Consider the following 19291-nt stretch of genomic DNA (forward strand, 5'->3'; position numbering starts at 1 on the left):
GGAGTGCGGGGCCGGCGTGGCTGGACTGGACAGGGCTCCCTGGGTCACCTGTTGCCTGGAGAAGCTGACCAGGGGCTTGTTCGGAACCTCAGTGTTGCTCAGACGTGGGGGCGACACCCCGTCCAGGAACCTGTGGGGAGAAGTCTGACGATGTGGGGTAAGAAACAGGACACAGAGAACTTGGTCAAGCCCAAATGTGTGGGCAGGAGGGCTGGATCTCCTGGTGTCAAAGATAAAATGTCAAAGTGGGGCTGGCCCCTGAATACATGCAGGGAGCATCACAGAGTGTCTTTGTACTCTGGGAACAGATTCACAGTGATCTTGCCCCCAGGCCGACCCCTGACTCCGGAGGTCCCCAGGCCCTCCTGTCTCATGTGGAACAGTAATCAGTATTGAGCTTTATTTGGGGTCTTAGGAATTGCAACTTGGGGGACCCAGGTTTGAGTTGATAGAATACAATTTATGGTTTTGAGGCATAAGAAAGAAAATTTAAGCATAACATTACTCTCTGCCCTTATTGGGCCCTCCCTAATGTGCATTGTGCATCTGCATTATACATTAACCAGACCTTCTCAAAGGTAGGAATGTCTTCTCCACCAGAAAGATCAAATTTTTTTCCTCGTTCTGCCACCAGCAATGTAACTCCAAGATAACATACCTTTCCTAATCCTGTCAGGGGTCATGCTGATCTGCTGCAGATCTAGACTGTGTATTTTTGGTGAACCTTATGTGAGATGTCATTGTGTCATTTTGATATATGCTCCTTTGTCTCAAAAATGTATATGATGGCCTTAGACTTCTAGTAAGTGGAACAGCCTTCTGAGTTTTATGAGAGACTGTCTCCTGGGTTATAATCCTCACATAGGCTTAAACAAAATTTTCTATTTTCTCTTTTAGATCGACTATTAATTTTTCATCAACAGCGTAACACTGAAAGTGTTGTAGGGAGGAGAAAGAGTAACAGACTTATTAAAGGAAAAGCCACAGGGTTGTTAAAGTTGCCTGGCATGAATTATGATAGACTGACACAGGGAATTAAATATTTGTTCTTAAGGAATAGGCTGTCACGAGTTATTTAGGGGAAGGGTCCAATAAGTATCTTGACTTTCTGGGTCATTGGGCAGATGTTCTGGATGCCTGCGTTAAGGCAGTAAGTGGTCAAAAGTTCAGATTCCATCTGGGCTGAGACCTGCATAAGCCCCACCTCCTCAGTGGCCTCCTGCCTCCATTTTAGAGCGCTCTCTTAGCAATACTGACTCCATTTTGATTTTCCTTTCACACCTGTCCCCTGCTGTCCTGGCTCCCGGACCTATGGGGGCAGCCCTGGACAGGGGGCACTGAGGGGAACTGAGTGGCACTTTTCTGTTCAGGAGAAGGGGACTGCAAGCTGTGGGCTGATGCTGTGTCTGTCTGGCCAGGAGTACATTCGGCTTAGGGTCCACCAGGGCAGCCAGGTCTGGCGCCCCATAGAAAGCCAGGCAGTAAAGGGCTGAAGCCAACCACCCGCACTTCCGCCCTGCTCCATCACGTGACCTACAGCCCGCCCTTCGCTCAGAATCCAGGCCTGCACCCGTTGTCAATCAGGGCCCAAAAAGGGGGTGTGCCCAGAGACCCGTCCAATTAAGGTGCGAAGGCTAGGAGCCTCATCCAATCAGAGGCGGGGGCGGGCGCATTCGTTTACGTGGTGACGTCGCTCTTAGCCGCCCGGGCGTTGCGTCGCACCTACTTCAGAGGGGCTCAGGTGTCCCGTCGCTGTCGCTCTAACCTGCCGGAGCTGTTGGGCTGCAGGGCCGCGGGGAGGACGACCTGAATGCGCGGAGAGGGGCTGAAATGGTGAGTGCGTGGGGCTGGCGCCGAGACCGTCTGGGGCTGGTTCGAATTGGCCGGAAGCGGCAGCAGGATAGGACTCCGTGACCCCGGTCCGGACCCTAGTTTCCACCCTCGACCGCGTTGCGCGGTCCCGGGGTCCTGTCCAGTCCTCGAGTGGGGTCTCGGATCCCACCTCGGGTGTCCGCCCTCGACCGCAACGTGGGATCCCTTGAGTTCCGACCCAGTCCCTGTCCCGGTGGGTGTCTGAGCGAGGACGGGGCGAGCCCCTGGAGCGGGCGGTCAGGCGCTGGGGTCCCGCCCTGGACCTGACAGATAATGTCAAGTCCAGGGTTGGTCAGGGAGAGTGTTTTGCAATTAATGTTGCGATAGGGCCGAGGCTCGGATCTCAGGGATGTGCCAGCGTCTCCAACCACACAGCAAATGGCTTTTCTCTTCTGTGAGAGGAGGGTGAGAGGAAGGCGGATTGACAGAACCAGAGGTCCTGTGGTCAGGGCGTCCTCGGCCCAGGTGAGAGGGGATTTGCTCTGCAGCTCAGTGATGCTCAGTTTGGGAGGTGTAGCGGGGAGTGACCCAGAGTCAGGGGCATTTGGGAAAAGAAGCCTGAGTAAAGTTTAGGTAAAAAATGGATGTTGGGCTTAAAAATAAGTTATTTACTAGGAAAAATGGATTTATTTGGGAACAGCAAAAAATTGCAATTCGGGACAGACAAGGTATAGCAAAAGCCATAGGCAAGTCCAACAGACTTATTTATTGGAGAAAAAGAAGGGAGTTGGGAGGGGTTGTATTGATGTAAAGTCCGTGGAGAGATGGAGAATTCAGGTTGATGCTGGTTTCTCATTGGCTAGTTGCTGGGGTAGCCAGCTTCTTGAGAAGATGCAATGTATGTTGAGGCTTGTAATTGTTGATTCTTTCAATTTTTCTGTTGGGGACTGTAATTGACATTTCTTCCTGTAATTGATGTCAAGTGGTACTGGGTGAGGCTCTTCCTTCTGCACCCACCCACACTTCTTTTTAGTGCGTTTTCTCTTTTTAAATTTTCACATGGGCCATTGAGAACACTAGGTCAACCCTGTGGCATTAAAAAAATTACAAACTTTCCAACAAGAGACCTTTATTCAAATGAGTTCCTGCAGGGGGAGAAGGGTCTGTTGCACCAGGCACAGGGGGCTCTGCAGGAAGGGAGACATGTGAACCTAAGATCTGCAAGTGTCTCAAGAGTTGGGCAAAGAGAGTTTTTCTCTTATACAGAGGAGTAAACAACACCAGGAGGGACCAGGTGAGATGCTCAGATAGCAGATCCCTGAGGCCAGCCTGTCCTTAGGGGTCTGTCGGCTGGCTGGGGTGAGGCCAGGTCAGGGGGAAGGAGAGGAGCTGAACCAAAGTTTGGCCAACAAGCATTTGTTCTGCTTGGTCAGTGGGGGGAACAGTTCCACCAATCACTGATGAGGTGGAGATGGGGCTTTGGGGGGACTGCGTCTGGGCTTGTCCTGGATAAACAAGGGGCCTCCGTGTGAGTCTTATCTGAGTCAGGTGGGGCACGGGGGTGGTTTCTTGCAGCCTGCCATCTTCCAAAACACCAAAGGATGGGGGGGTCCTTTCACCTTCCATCAAAGTTTCCAGGAGCACAGGGCTCAGGGAGGGTTCAGCATCGTCCCGTGACACCTGTGAGCTGCCTCCTCTGGGTCCAGCTCAGCACTAATAGCTTCCCCTAATCCAGCTTCCGGTTTCAGCAAGTGTAAAATTCTGCATTCTTTCTGCCTGGTTTCTTCTCCTTAGTGAGGGTAGTAAGCATCTCAGTTCTTTGCCCTTTCCTGCTGACTTGTAGTATTCCAGGCTTTTGGGCCTTAACCAGAGATGCCTCTGGGGAGAAGTGTCTCAGTACAGAAAATGTTTTCTCTTCCATTAGAATTTCAGGAAATGCAGGCAGTCCCACCCCTTCATGTGAAATGGGTGGAGAGATGGATTTAAAAGATTCAGAGAAATTGTAATGACTCTTCCATGCAGGGTGCAGAGTTCTGACACTGTCTGAATCTGGTCCACTAACTGTTATTACCTGGACAACAGAGATGAATGGAAATTCTGTGGAATGTGACCAGGGCTACTGAGACTTGCTTACTTCTGATTAGATGAGTTACAGCTTGTCATCATGAGGTTATTAGTGAACTGATGCCTGTCTTCTGAAAGGGATGAGCAGTAATCAGTTGCTCAAACCATAAAAGTGCTCTAGAATTTCCCTCTCCTACGTTATCTATGAACACAGGAGGAAGCAGTGATCCTGCAGGTTCTCATTTACACACTGAGACAGGGGTCTTTGTCTCCTGTAAATGACCCACGGTGCTTGAAGCTGGTGCATCATCTGGGGTGGGACAAGCTGAGCCTGTGAGGAGGTGAAGGAAGGTGCCCTGGGGTCTTGCCCCGCCCCACCTCCCCCCCCCCCCCATTGCAGGTGGCCTCCAGACCAGAGAACCACCACAGAAGGAGCTGTTGATGGCACAAGCATGGGGCAGGGCATCCAGCTCCAGAAGTGCTGGGGACGGTTTGTCCTCTGAGGTTGTGCTGCCTTCGGCTGTCTCTTGACCTTTGCTTTTGGCCTCATTCAATGAGTTGGTGGATTGAGTGTGATGTGTGCACCCTGAGTGAGTCTGTGAAGGTCAGATGTGGGGAAGGCTCCTTGGGCTCAACTGCTGTTCAGAGGGTCGATGAATTAGAGAGTTTCTCTGAGTCAGAACTTCAACTTGAACGTTTCCTGCTGGGTGAGAATTGAGGCCCAGAGGACGGGGCATTTCTACTCTGAGGTTGGAGCTCAGTCCTTCCCCCTGCCCTGCGGGTACCCATCCAGCTTGGATGGCTTTGACCTTCTGACTTGGGGTTTCCTTGTGCACCGTGGGCAGCACGCTGCTGATCTGAGTGGCTCACACTTGGCTGCTCTTCCCTTTCGTTTCCTCCTTGATACAGTGTTCTGCCCTGTGACTCAGTGTGCAAGCATGTAAGACTTTTTTGTTCCATTACTTGAAAGTGTAGGGTTGTTTGGTTTTTATAGATTTCACCAATTTTATATGTATGTGTATGTGTGTGTACAGTTTTATCATGTGTACATGTGTATAGCCATCACCACAATCAAGATACAGCACTATTCTATCACTATAAAGATAGTTCCTGCTATCCCGTTATAGTCACACAAACCCCACTTCCTTCTTCCCCTCACCCCTAACTTCTGACAACCACTCATCTGTTCTTCATTTCTATAATTCTTCTAGTAATTTTTAAAAAATTTATTTGGTTGCACTGGGTCTTAGTTGCAGCAGGCAGGCTCCTTAGTTGTGGCATGCAAACTCTTAGTTGCAGCATGCATGTGGGATCTAGTTCCCTGACCAGGGATTGAACCCGGACCCCCTGCACTGGGAGCACGGAGTCCTATCCACTGTGCCACCAGGGAAGTCCCTCTTCTAGTAATTTTCTATTGCATACTTTTTTCAACTCTTTCTGGGACTCCAGTGATACTAATGTTTTATCTTTTGTGTTTGTCCCACAGGTCACTAAGGCTCTTTCACTTTTTTTTTGGTCTATTTTCTCTCTGTTGTTCAGATTGGGTAAATTCTGATGTTCTACCTTCAAGTTGACTGATTCTTTCCTCTGTCTTATTCATTCTGTATTGAAACCATCCAGTTTTTTAGTTCAGTTATTATATTTTTCAGTTCTAAAATATCCATTTGTTTCTTCTTTATATCTTTTCTTTCTTTGCTGAGACTTTCAATTTTTTATTTGTTTCAGATGTGTTTGTAATTACTCACTGAAGTATTTTTCAGTGGCTTTAAAATCCTTGTTAGATAATTCCATGTGTGATTTTGGTGTTGGTGTCTGTTGATTGTCGTTTTTTATTTGTTTGTTTTATTATTATTTGGCTGCGTCGGGTCTTAGTTGTGGCACACGGATCTTCGTTGCGGCACGTGGGCTCTTCCTTGTGGCGCGCAGGCTTATTTGCCCTGCGGCATGTGGGATCTTAGTTCCTCCACCAGGGATCCAACCTGCATCCCCTGCATTGGAAGCCGGATTCTTTACCACTGGACCACCAGGGAAGTCCCTTGCATTTCAGTTTTTGTTGCACTTTGCAGATACTGCGTTGTTTGCAAATTGAAGGTGTTGTGCAGCCCTGCGTCTGAGCAAGTCTGTGGGTGCCATTTTCAAAGAGTATTTGCTCACTGATGGTCAGCATTTTTTAGCAATAGTGTTTTTTAATGTATGTACAAGGTTTTTTAGACATAAGTCTATTGAACACTTAAAAGACTATGTGACTTTTACCTGTACAGGGAAGCCAAAAAATTTGTGTAATTCACTTTATTGCAATATTTCCTTTATTGTGGTGCTCTGGAATTAAACCCACAGTGTTGCCAAGGCCTGCATGTATTTTTTCCTGGTAAAACGACGCCATTAGTTTCCTCTATTAATGATTTTAAAACTCAAGCATGTACTGCAGGTCAGCATTAGAGAGATTTCTATGTCTATTATTACCAAGAGATGAGGGTGAGAAATACATTTGGATATTTGAAAAGACTCTCTGAGCAGAAACAAGAGTTGAAATGTGGTTTTATGATAAACCATTCAGAAGACCTCAGTCATCCAATACTAAAAACACAGAACAGAAGATAAACAGGCACTAAGCATGTGCCATTGTCTCCAGCACGTGACACGTGCCACGTGACATATTAAGGCATCTTTTGCTCCCATCCTGGTATATGCAGCAGAGAGACAGGCTTTAAATGGGAACCAGCACTTCTGCTCAAATGCATTGGGCAGATTTGTTTTTTATATTCTCCCATTCCATACACCCTGAAAGCTCTCATGATGAAGCACTTCTTGACCCATAGCAGCCCAACGGTGTACACAGATATCTATTTACTAGAGAGGAGCAGTTCCCCGTTGAACAGTAGGAAGGAATTACAAGAGGGTAATGTATAAAGTCCCAAGACTGGTACATTAGTTGCTCTCAAGAAGTTTATGCTTCGGTGATAAGGAGATAGGCGAGATGAAGACTTAACTAAAGATGAGATTCCATTATTATGGATCCTGTGGGGGAATAATTGTTCATCGGTATTTTGCTCCATTGGGATAAGAGTTTGAAAAGCACTTCATACGCCTTAAAAAAAATCACGTTTACTAGAGTAAGATCATTTAACTTAATACTAATTATTTATTATTTCCCATATTTGTCCATTTTCAAAGCTCAACAGGCTCCATAAAGTATACTGAAGAGTGACCTGTTCACATGTTATTAAGGCAGGTGCGTGGAAATAGTGTACTAGAACTACATCTTTCATGAACTGTCAGCTTGCAACATTTTCCCCCCAAGAAAGGTATCAAAAATTGTGCTTTATGGAAACCTCCCTCCATACTAGGAAAGACTATGAAAGGTTTTGAGCCCGGTTCCTTTTTGAAAAGACAGTCTTTCCTCATCTCCAAGACTGAGCATCATTCATCACCTTTAGGGCCAGTCATGTTTAAAGGTTTCACATCCACTCAGCCCATCCTCGGGAGCTACTTCTTGCCGAGCCGTGTTATCTGCCAGCTCTTCATTCTGGGCTTTTGAAAGTGGTTATTTTTTGTCTTTTTTCTTTCTTGATGGGGCCGTTTTAGGAGTTTCAACAAGGATGATCAGGCTTATGGATGGTGCAGGGTATTGGGAGGTCTCTTCTCCAGGAGCTCTCCTTGGTGGGTGGAAACAATCTGTAGGTGACGGCGGTTCCAAGTTGAACGTGACTGGCCCACTCTGCTTTCAGCTCACACATGGTGGAATGTGCGACGTTACTTCTCTCCAGGAAATCTCTGTTAAGGCAGTTTGGGGAATCACCGTTTTCAGCCTGTAGTCTTGAAAGAAAACCAGACTGAATTTTCATCTCCTGTAGAAATAGAACATCATGCGTCAAGTTCCATCTCTGGGCACGTGTTGCATCCTTGACAATTGGTTTGTGATATCTCCTCAACCTGCTGGATCTCTGAAACGTTTGTAATTTTGTTCCTTAGGCAATTCATATTCTTTTATTTGCCCAAGTTCTGGTGCTTTTGAATAAAATTGCCATTAGATTAAGAAGAACATGTTTTTAGCTAGTCTGAATCTATTTTTTAAACAGTTTTTATTGAGGTATAATTTATGAACCGTAAGGTTTCCTGGTTTAAACTGTAAAATTCAAAAGTGTTAGAATGTTTACTGGATTGTGCAACCGTCCTCATATTCTAATTTTAGATATTTTTATCACCCAAAAGAACTTGTACCTGCTGGCAGTCACCACTCATTCCAAGCCTCCGCCCGCCCTTGGTCTAGGCAGGTTATTAATCTAATTTCTGTCTCTATAGATTTGTTCATTCTGTACATTTCACATAAATGATATGATACTGCCTGTGAGCTTTTGTGAATCCTGTTAATGTTTTTAAAGTTCATTGATTTTGTGTCGTGGATTAGTGCTTCATTCCTCTTGTTGCAAATAATATTCCGTTGTGAGATTACTGTGTTTGCTTATCCAAATCAGTTGATGACCTTTTGAGTTGTTTCCACTTTTTGGCTGTCATGAATCATGCTGCTGTAAACATCTGTGTATTAGTTTTTGGGGGTTTTAAAATATTTATTTATTTATTTGGCTGCATCAGGTTTTAGTTGCAGCACGTGGGCTCTTCTTCGTTGCAGCGCACGGACTTAGTTGCCCCGCGGTGTGTGGGATCTTAGTTCCCCGACCAGGGATCGAGCCTGCGTCCCCTGCATTGGAAGGGGTATTCTTAACCACTGGACCACCAGGGAAGTCCCTGTGTATTAGTTTTTGTGTTGGTGTTTGCTTTCGCCTCTCTTGGGTAGATAGATACCTAGGGTGGAATTGCTGTGTTATATGGTGACACTGTGTTTATCATTTTGAGGATCTGCTGGACTGTCTTCCAAAGTGGCTTCATTTTACCTTCCCACCAGCAGTGTGTAAGGTTCCAACTTTCCCACATCCTCGCCAGCATCTGCTTGTCTGTCTTATAGCCTTCCTAGTGGGTAGGAAGAGGTATCTGCTTGTAGTTTTCATTGCATTTCCCTGATGACTAATGTCTCGTATTTTCAGGTGTGTGATTAGCAAACCCCAGTTGCAGCCCCGGGTGAGGTAGCCTTGCCTTCTTTGTAGCTGATGTAGTTGGAACATTTTATCATTTCAATTTTCGGAATATATTTTTAATTAAAATTCTAATTGATAAAGATAGTTTGCTTTATATTTCAAGGGTGTAGAGTCATACCATATTGTCCTAAAAACATTAACTCGGTGATTTTTCTCTGTGTTAAAGTCATCTTTGGCTCTAATGCCATCAGATCCTTCTGTGACTCTTTTTCGTGGGGCATTATTCTTGATTTCTTGATTATTTATCTGAGAGGCCTTGCTGGCTTGACAGATCCCTCAGGAACCAGGCCTCCTCTTACCCCACAGGTGTCCCAGGCCCTGGGCCCTGGCCTGCGTCTGTGCCCTCGGTGTCCACCTCATCCTGGCAGGGGGTTCGTATCTCTACCTCTGTCGGATATGAGGGGACTGGCCCAGGCTTTTACATGCTGTTCAGTCCAGGGGAGAGTTGTTCAGATTCAGCATCCCTGGAAAATCAGTGTTCACGACCTCCTGACAGTCTGCTCCGGTTCTAGGAGGTTGAAGGAAATAACTTATGAGCAGGCCAAGTGTCCATTTTCATGTCATCTGAATGATGATTTCATTTTCAGTATGTGTCATACCTCACAGTCTGCTCTATCTCAGTAAAAACCGTTCTTTTTCATTATGTGTGCATGAGTGTTTATCAGGTATTGTTGTTACACGTTGCTTCAGTTTCCAGCACTTACCATCACTGAGTAAAATGCATTTGATTGGCTTGTGTGTGTTCATTTCCCACAAGAGTGTAAGCTCAGGAGTCCTAGGAATTGAGTCCGGTTCCCGACTGTCGGCCTCCCCATCCTCCCACACACGGGGGTGAAGAGGGAGCCTTGCTGACATGGAACCTGTGGCTGTTTCAGGACTCGGTGGGCTTTGAGGACGTGGCTGTGAACTTCACCGCAGAGGAGTGGGCTTTGCTGGACCCGCCTCAGAGGAAGCTCTACAGAGACGTGATGCTGGAGACCTTCAGGAACCTGGCCTCCGTGGGTGAGGACGGCTTCCTCCCTGCATTTAGTCTTTAGGGAACAAATATTTCTTACAATGTTCTTTCTTACTGGAACCAAGGAATAGGAATATGTTGGAAAACAGTCAGACGTGGTCCCCACCTTTATAGAACCTACCTAGAGTCAAATAGCTTTTCCATGACCATAAATATTTCTATATTGAATTGATTTTTATTACTCTTGATCAGAATCCTGAGGCTCCCTAATTGTATAAATGTGAGCGTGGTCTCCAGTGTCACTTTGGGGCAGTGAGAGCGGCGTTATGGTTTTCACCCTGTGAAAGTTACACTGCGATCAGTACACATTTGACCTGATAATCTTGCTGTAGTTAAACCCAAACTCACCCATCCTCAATGACATGAGGACCAGAGAATCGGCCTATCTCCTGGAGGGCTTGTTGTCCTCCATCCTCCCCATGAGGAGCTTTTCTCCACGAGCAGGACAGCAGCCAGGCACCATCTGATCTCCCAGTGGCAGCTGGGTCAGTGGAGATAGGCTTCCTCTAGGACCTGCGATCACCAGGAGGGCACACCTCTCAGGAGGAGCAGGTTCTGGATCAGGGAGAGATATTTGGACATAACTGTTAGAAACATGACTCAGTCTTTGAGAAGGTGACTTTTGTCATTAACCTGGCTTCCCTGTTGGACTTTTCATCCATCTTTGCCCACTTGGGAAGTCTTTTTGTAGCTCCTCTTACGAAGGGAGCATTTGGGAGTGTGCATTTTGCCCAGTTCCTGCCTACTTTGCTTCTGTGAAGTATCTCTTCTGAAGTATTTCTTAGTGAACAGTCTGCCATTGTGACTCATTTTCCCTATGAAGGCTAAAGTTCCAAATAGCTGAGGTCCTCAGAGTTTTTCTTTGTGTGTGTGTTAATTTTGGTTTGGACCCAATTCCAATGTGTGTGTGTGTGCACGCGTGCACGTGTGTTAAGGCACCTCACACCAACAAACAATTATTGGACCAGCAGCACATCATAGAATTCAACTCAATCCTGACACCGTCTACCCAGCGATGGCCACAGATTCCACAGCTTAAGGGTTCAGTCCTTCAAGACTTACTCCATATTCCCCCACTTCAGATGCCAATCTCAAGTCCAGGCTTTTACCTGTCCTCCTGACCAACTGGCTATAAATCAGAGGTTCCCGTGACCCTCTCCTTGGGTTCAACTAATTTATTAGTGTAGCTCACAGCACTCAGAGAAACATACTACTTACTAGATCACAGGTTCATTTTAAAAGGATATAATTCAGGAACAGCCAGATGTAAGAGATGCATAGGGTAAGATTTTGAAAAGGAGTTTCTGTGCCTCTCCAGGTGCCAGTCTCCCCATATCTCCACGTGTTCATCAACCCAGAAGCTCTCTGAACTTTTTTTCATGCCTTCATTACATAGGCATGGTTGATGAAATCATTGGCCATTGGCAGTGGATTTGATCTCTAGCCCCTCCCCCATCCCCAGAGGTGTTGGGGTGTCTGGGGGTGTGGGTGGGACTGAAAGTTTCAACCCTTTAATCACATGGTGTCTCCATTGGCAACCAGCCCCCATACTTCAGTTCTTTCCAACAATTTCTTTCATTAATATAAACCCAATTGGGATGGAAAGGGCTTTTTATGAATAACAAGACACCTATTTTACCTTTCTGATCCTGAAGCGTTTTCTGGAAATGAGCACAAGAGACCACATATTATTCCATTGCTTTTACTGCTCAGGAAATTCCAAGGGTTTTAGGATCTCCGAGCAGGAAACTGTGGATAAGGACCCAATTTATCTGAGAAATATATGTTGGTCATCTGAATGACCAAATATATATATATATATATATATATATATATACGCACATATATTTCTGATAAATCACAATATCACACATCTTCTTCCTTCCTTTATAAAATTATTTTACATTTTTGAATTAGTCTATGGAAAGAAATCTACATGTGGTCTCTTTTCTTTCCTTTATCCCACCATTTCTTTCCCATGGATTTAATTATGTTACCAATTATTGCAGGTTCTTGCTCTCAAGTTAAAACGAGTAGATCAAGTGCTCATTGGGATATTTTGGAGACTGGACTATGCAGTGAAGAGAAAGTAGTAAGATTCACAAGAAATGATTCCAGGTCTTTTTGGGGAGAAAACTGGGCATTTCATAACATGCAAGATCAGCATCTAACTCAGGAGAGGCGTTTGAGGTGAGTGGCACTCCCACAAGGGGAAGGGGAATCTCGGCAGAGTATTAGACTCACTTGAAATTAAAGAAAAAGTGTAAACTTAGCTAAACAATTGTCTATTCACAGAATTCTTACAAAACTACTTTTATAAATGTGATGTAGATATGGAGCACCTAAAACTTAATTCAGGAAACCTCGTATGTAAAAAACACTGAAAGTTATGGCTCTGCTTGAGCCCTCAGCTGGAGCATTAAACTTGTTGCACTTTGTCACAATGCAGAGAGTGCTGAAAACATGCCCATTCATTGAAAATGGCAAATGTGTAGTCAAAATAATAATGAATAACCATCAACAAATCACTAATTAATAAATCACTTATACTCATTAATCCCTAATACTGTGCTTCCTATTTTGAACAGAAATAATTTGGTGGAGAGTCTCTGTGAAGGTAAAGAAGGTCAAGAAGGTCATCAATGTCTAGAAACCCTGAACCAGATTATAGATCTTACTGTGCATGAGAGTTTCCGGACTGGAATTCAGCCCCATCAATGCATTAAGTGTGGAAAAGCCTTCAGGGATCATTCTTTCCAGAAGAATCAGCAAAGATCTTACCCTGGACACAAACATTATCCATGTGAAGAATGTGGGCAAGCCTGCAGCTGTATCTCGTGCCTAAGCCCTCTCAGGGAAACAGACATTGTAGAGAAACCCGAAAAACATCAGGATGCTGGGAGAGCATCTAAGAGATGCGTGAAGAGTGACAGTAGTAAACAGTCTTTAGAGTGTAAGAAGTCTGGAAAAGCTCTCACTTGTCCCTCATCTTTTCAGGAACATGAGAGAGGTCATTATGGACAGAAAATCCACATGTGTGAAGTATGTGGGAAATCCTTCAGTTATTATTGCCAACTTGCACGGCATGTGAGAACTCACACTGGAGAGAAACCCTATGAATGTAAAGAATGTGGGAAGGCTTTCACTCGCATCTCACACTTCCGAGAACATGTGAGAATGCACACTGGAGAGAAACCCTATGAATGTAAGCAGTGTGGCAAAGCTTTCAGTTGGTGCACTTACCTTCGAGAACACATGAGAACACACAGTGGAGAAAAACCCTATGAATGCAAGCAGTGCGGCAAAGCCTTCCCCTATCTCAAATCCCTGCAAGGACATGTGAGGATCCACACTGGAGAGAAACCTTATGTGTGTAAGGAATGTGGGAAATCTTACAGTTGTCCCAAATACTTCAGAAAACATGTGAAAACACACAGTGGAGTAAAACCCTATGAATGTACAGAATGTGGGAAAGCATTCATTACTTCCTCATCCCTTCGAGAACATATGAAAACACACAGTGAAGAGAAGCCCTATCAGTGTCAGCAGTGTGGGAAAGCCTTCAGGTATCCCAGATCCCTGCAAGGACACATGCTAACCCACAGTGAAGGGAAGCCATATGAATGTCAGCAGTGTGAAAAAGCCTATAGGTGTCTCATATCCCTGCAAAGACACATGAAGACACACACTGGCGAAAAATTCTGAATATAAAAACTATGGGAAAGCCTTCATTCTCCCTTAAAATCTTATAAATGGAGCAGTCACAGGAGAGAAACATTATGAACGGAAAGAATGTGGGGAAACCTTCAGCACTTCACTTATTTTATACTTGAAAACTCAGGGTAGAGAGAAAATTTTTTAATAGAAATAAATATGATTTTTCCTTTTAAGTGCCTCATCCTGAATAGGAATCCCAGTGTATTAATTTGTAGCTCATGTTAACTGATCTGAACACTTAAGATAATAACCATGCCTCTATGTTCCCATCATCTTTACTACTTATGTTTTGTTATCTTGGACTTTAAATAGTTATACAGTCATATAATACTTGTCTCAATTCCATTACAGTGTCTTTTGAACCCAGAGTGAAAGTCTTTTTGGTTTGTGGTTTTTTCCATGTGCAACATGGTATGTGTTTAGACGAAAAAAAATTTTTTTAAATGAACTTATTTATTTTATATATTTTTGGCTGTGTTGGGTCTTCATTGCTGCACGCAGGCTTTCTCTAGTTGCAGCAAGTGGGGGCTACTCTTCGTTGCGGCGCGCGGGCTTCTCGTTGCGGTGGCTTCTCTTATCGCGCAGCACGGGCTCTAGGCGCACAGGCTTCAGTAGTTGTGGCTCGTGGGCTCTAGAGTGCAGGCTCAGTAGTTGTGGTGCACAGGCTTAGTTGCTCCACGGCATGTGGGATCTTCCCTGACCAGGGCTCGAACCTGTGTCCCCTGGATTGGCAAGAGAATTCTTAAGCACTATGCCACCAGGGAAGCCCCTAGATGAAAATATTTTTGATTCTTACTTTGCTTTATGTTCCTAATATGTGATCATGATGTGAGACCTGTGTTGTTGAAATGTCTTTTCTGGTTCCTGAACGATACTGGAATTTTCTGACTCAGTATTTATGCTCCCCTTAGTTTATATTACTGAAAAGTGTGTCTTCCATGTTTGTTGCTAGTGGATACCATATCTGTGTTCCTCACAGAAATTGGTAATTGTGGAAGGTCTTGGAAGACCTTCTGTCTTATCTGATTTTGTTTATTAATTTGGTCTCTCTTCATTGTCCATGATCTTGGGTGGAAATTGCACATGAAACATTGAGTTAAGAAGAGCGACTTGGTGGTGTGAAGTTGAAAGCTACTATCCAGATGGTTTTACTGAATTTTGTTGTGAGCTTGGGCAAGCTGGGAAGCTGTATATCCCAGAGTCCTTTTGTTAGTGGTTCTGAGTTAAAGTGTAGGAAAGAAAAAGATGTGTGAGGTCCAGGGCTTCCCTGGTGATGCAGTGGTTAAGAATCCGCCTGCCAATGCAGGGAACATGGGTTCAAGCCCTGGAAGATCCCACATGCCGCGGAGCAACTAAGCCCTTGTGCCACAACTACTGAGCCTGCGCTCTAGAGCCCGTGAGCCACAACTACTGACCCTGTGTGTCACACCTACTGAAACCCACGCACCTAGAGCCCATGCTCTGCAACAAGAGAAGCCACCGCAATGAGAAGCCCGCGCGCCACAAGGAAGAGTAGCCCCCACTCGCCGCAACTAGAGAAAGTCCGCGTGCAGCAACGAAGACCCAACGCAAACAAAAATAAATAAATAAATAAAAAAGATGTGTGAAGTCCAGAAAGCAGAAGTGAGGAAGCCATGATTCTCGGGTCTTCTGTACCATTAGGAGATGGAGATGCATGGCAACCTGGTAGGCCTGAGTTCCAGCACCATTTTCTGACTTCTGGCTCTGCCCATGTGGAACAGCCCCCAACCAGACACATGTTTGGCATTTGGGGACAATGAGAAACAGGTACGGTACGACAGAACGCTTTTGAGTTCAATATCTTTCTCATTGTCTCTGAGGGCCATGGGTAAGTTCCTCCTGGTTCAGATCTCCACTGTCTTCACATTGAGCTTCCCACTCTACTTGGCTTCTCAGTTTGTAATTTCCAGGTGTTTGGAACATCCCAACTTTTTTTCTGTCCCAGGATCCACATGGGGACTGTTAGTGGCAGCTTGCAGTTCCCCAACCATGTGGAGCCCTGAGTCCACAGTCCCCATTTGTTGAGGTCTGCTGGGTCAGCCGTTTCCCTAGTCCAAGTTTACACAGAAATTGCTGGTGGTGCACACGGGGCCTTTTCTTGGGAAGTCTGCAGTAACTTCTAAGCCCCAGGCCTTGGTTCTGTTCCCAGTTTCCTTACTGGGATCTGCTGGTGGTTTAGTGTATAGTTCCCTATGTATTGGAATTTTCCCCCAGAGTCCACATTGAGACCTGCTGATGGCAACTGCAGTTCTCCATTTTTTAGGAATGAGTCCACAGTGCCCATCTGTGAGGTCTGCTGGTTTAATCCTGTCCCTGTCTCTAGTTCTTTGGTTGCTACTGGTGTCCACAGCTCCATTTCCTTGGTTACCATTGGATGCTGTTAATGTGCACATGAGGTAAAGGCTATTTGCTACATGGGAATTTCAGAAGCCATAACCACAAAAGTTGGGCAAGGGATGCAAACTTCAATGCTGTTAAAGCACTTGCCACCTAACTCAGACACCCATGTTAGGTTAAGTTGGTTACAAAATGGGTTAGATTGATACTGGTTCACCCTCAAACCTCAAGAAGATTAATTTTCATGCAGTGAGGTACAGCGTAATACATTACACAACTTCCAACCCAGCATTATGTCCCTTTTAGGTATCAGATTGTCTCAAGAGACCCAAAAGCTTAGCTAAAAATATAAAAACAGTAATACAATGGGATCCTTAAAAGCTAAAGAGTCAAGTGTATCCCCTTCTGGCACACTTGCTTTTTTTTAATATCCAAGAACTGTGGTCCCAGAAGCTGTAGGTATTTGCAATAATGGCAAAATCTTGCTAAGCTTGTTTTGTTTCCTGAGAACTTGGCTTGGTAACTGTCATTTTGGGGGCCCCAAAACATGGCCAGACTGAAATGTGGGTTGCACCTAACCTAACAGACCAGGGTCCTACATAACTGCTGTCAGCCCCCAGGGGAATTGCAATGTCCATTAGAAGAACCTCTCTAATTGGATAAGATCATTTCAGAGGTGCACTCAAGAGTTCCCAAATGAAACAAACAGAATGGGATACTTACTTTAACTGGCACCCAGAAGCTCCCAAAAGACTTCAAAATTCCAAAAATACCTTCATTAAAAGTTTCCTTGCAAAAAGGTAATGAAAAATTAATGATATAAAAGGCAACATAAAGTCCAACAAGTTAACAGCCTCATATACACCCTCATACCTACCTTGAAAGGAGGATCCCTCCCAGAGTTGATGAGACTCAGAGATTTTCTGGTAAACTGCTGCATTATTCTCTTTAACAGCCTAGGGGAAACTAAAATTAAAATTAATTTAAAACCCTAGACAAGTTCTAGTAAAAGTCAGAGCTACGCTCTCCACTTTCTACCCCACTCAGAACCTGCAGATGCAATCCTGGAAAAACTGGCAAAATCGGCTAAGGGTGAAAATTCTTATCATAGTCAGCACTCCCAAATCTCTGTCTGTACTGCCCAGTCAAGAGAGGGAGATAACATTTCACGGCTGTTCCTTTCCAAAATCCATACCAACTGGTTATTGGTCCTTTTTCTCCCAGGGATAGATTTGCTTCCTTGCATGTCTTGTTTTATGTCGTAGGAACTTGGCTGGGGGACTTCCCTTGGTGGCGCAGTGGTTAAGAATCCGCCTGCCAATGAAGGGGACACGGTTCGAGCCCTGGTCCGGGAAGACCCCACATGTCGCGGAGCAACTAAGCCTGTGCGCCACAACTACTGAGTCTGCGCTCTAGAGCCCACGAGCCACAACTACTGAGCCCACATGCCACAGCTACTGAAGCCCAAGTGCTTAGGGCCCGTGCTCCACAGCAAGAGAAGCCACCATAATGAGAAGCCCACGCACTGCAACGAAGAGTGGCCCCTGCTCACCACAACTAGAGAAAGCCCACGCACAACAATGAAAGCCCAGTGCAGCCAAAAGTAAATAAATAAATAAATAAATAGGAAAAAGGAAAAGAACTTGGCTGGGCTTTCTGCTTTCCTGGGACATGCAAGTTGATGGCGCTTTCTTTGGCTCTTTTGTGAGTGACTCTAGATATCATGAAGATAATATATTTTGTACCTCCTTGGGGACACTTCTTGAATCCAAGACGTTGTTCATATTGCCAGAAATATTCACTGCTTCTCCTGGCTGAAACCTAACACGACATTTGAAAGCACTTAATAACTTTAAACCAGAAATTTGGCCAGATTAGAAGCTGATATGCAGTGCCTGAAAGAAAAAAATTTCGTTAGGCCTTTTACCTTACGTTAAATGTACCCATAGGGAAAGAAGAACATTCCAGCAAAGGTGGAGAGGTGGAGCAACGCATGATATCATTTACACTACAACCCAATTCTTTGAGGAACTGAGAGCAACTTTACTTATCTTACAAAAAAAAAAAAAACAGCTGTAGAGGCAATCCAATATCCATTTCTTTTTACCAATCCTAAAACCTTCCCTATTTATCTCAAAAAGCTTTTAAGTTATTGGTCTTAGGAAGCCAAAGTCCTTCTTAGAGGAATTTATATCCTTTCCCTGTGCCTTTGAGATAAAAAATGTTAACTCCTAATCTAGGCCGTATGTTTAAAGTACAAACTTCAGGGATGTATTTGTAATGAGAAGTAAAAGGAAAGGGGGAAAGGTTATTTTCAACTTAGAAAAACAAGAAACCCTTAAAGTGTCTTCTGAGGTCTCTGTTTGGATCTGTGTGTTTGTGTATGTCTATGAATGTACATTAAAGATACGGTGTTTTTTTACCTCTGGATGGTATTGACAAAATTAATTTATATTGTAAAAGGAGCTCTTTAATTGCCTTAAAGAAAATAAGCACTTATGTAAATTAAATTCCCAGAAGTGTAGTGGAAACTAACCAAAATGCTTTTCAGGTTCATGTCATCTGGGAGAATATTCACTAGTGAAGCTAATTTGCATTTGTTGGTTTAATTAAAATAGGCATGTCTTTAGAGTTATCTGCATTAAATATAAAAATTTTACTTAGACGCAAGAGGGAGGGGATATGGGGATAAATGTATACGTAAGCTGATTGACTTTGTTATACAGCAGCAACTAACACAACAACGTAATGCAATTATACTCCAATAAAGATGTTAAAAAATTTTTTTTTACTTAAGTTTACCGAAAGTCAAATAACTTCACTTTATCTCTTACAAAATTTGTCAGGAAAAAAAATAACTTGATTTAATTAAATTTTCAAAGCTAATCGAAACATAATAGTTGAAAACAAATAAATAGATTGCAAGAGAAAAAGGTTTTAGGTGAATTTTCCAAAAGACTCCCCAAGTCTTTTGGTAACCTAGAATCTTAAAGTTTTCCTAAGTTAAATGATGATTTAAGTTAAATACATGGAATATCCAGATCATTTCCAAATAAGAAAAAATACTGAAACATTAGTTACTGAGCATAGGTTTATCCACTTTTTGCTTCCTTTTATGGAGGAATTAACGATATTCCATTGGTAAAAATGAGAAATTTTCTATGAAACAGCACGTTTCTAGAAAGTATAAAAAGTTCTTGTAAGTCTGACAATTCTCCAAATGCTAATGTAA

The 19291-nt window shown here is 44.1% G+C and overlaps 1 protein-coding gene across 3 annotated transcripts in view; it reads left to right on the forward strand.

Moving 5' to 3' along the window:
• Window positions 1-13874, forward strand: part of LOC133091448 (zinc finger protein 77-like) — a 36905-nt gene extending 23031 nt beyond the window's left edge. For 2 of the 3 annotated variants that reach the window (XM_061190779.1, XM_061190780.1), the window contains exons 2-4: window positions 9845-9971; window positions 11994-12174; window positions 12573-13874. In XM_061190779.1, coding sequence (XP_061046762.1) covers window positions 9845-9971; window positions 11994-12174; window positions 12573-13689 — 1425 coding nt within the window. In that variant the 3' untranslated portion in view covers window positions 13690-13874. Of the gene's footprint in view, window positions 1-1728; window positions 1834-9844; window positions 9972-11993; window positions 12175-12572 lie in introns of those variants that run through there. The other variant, XM_061190781.1, reaches the window with a different exon arrangement.
• Window positions 13875-19291: the final 5417 nt, after the last annotated feature.

This window comes from Eubalaena glacialis, chromosome 4, assembly GCF_028564815.1.
Source record: "Eubalaena glacialis isolate mEubGla1 chromosome 4, mEubGla1.1.hap2.+ XY, whole genome shotgun sequence".
Taxonomy (NCBI): Eukaryota; Metazoa; Chordata; class Mammalia; order Artiodactyla; family Balaenidae; genus Eubalaena; species Eubalaena glacialis.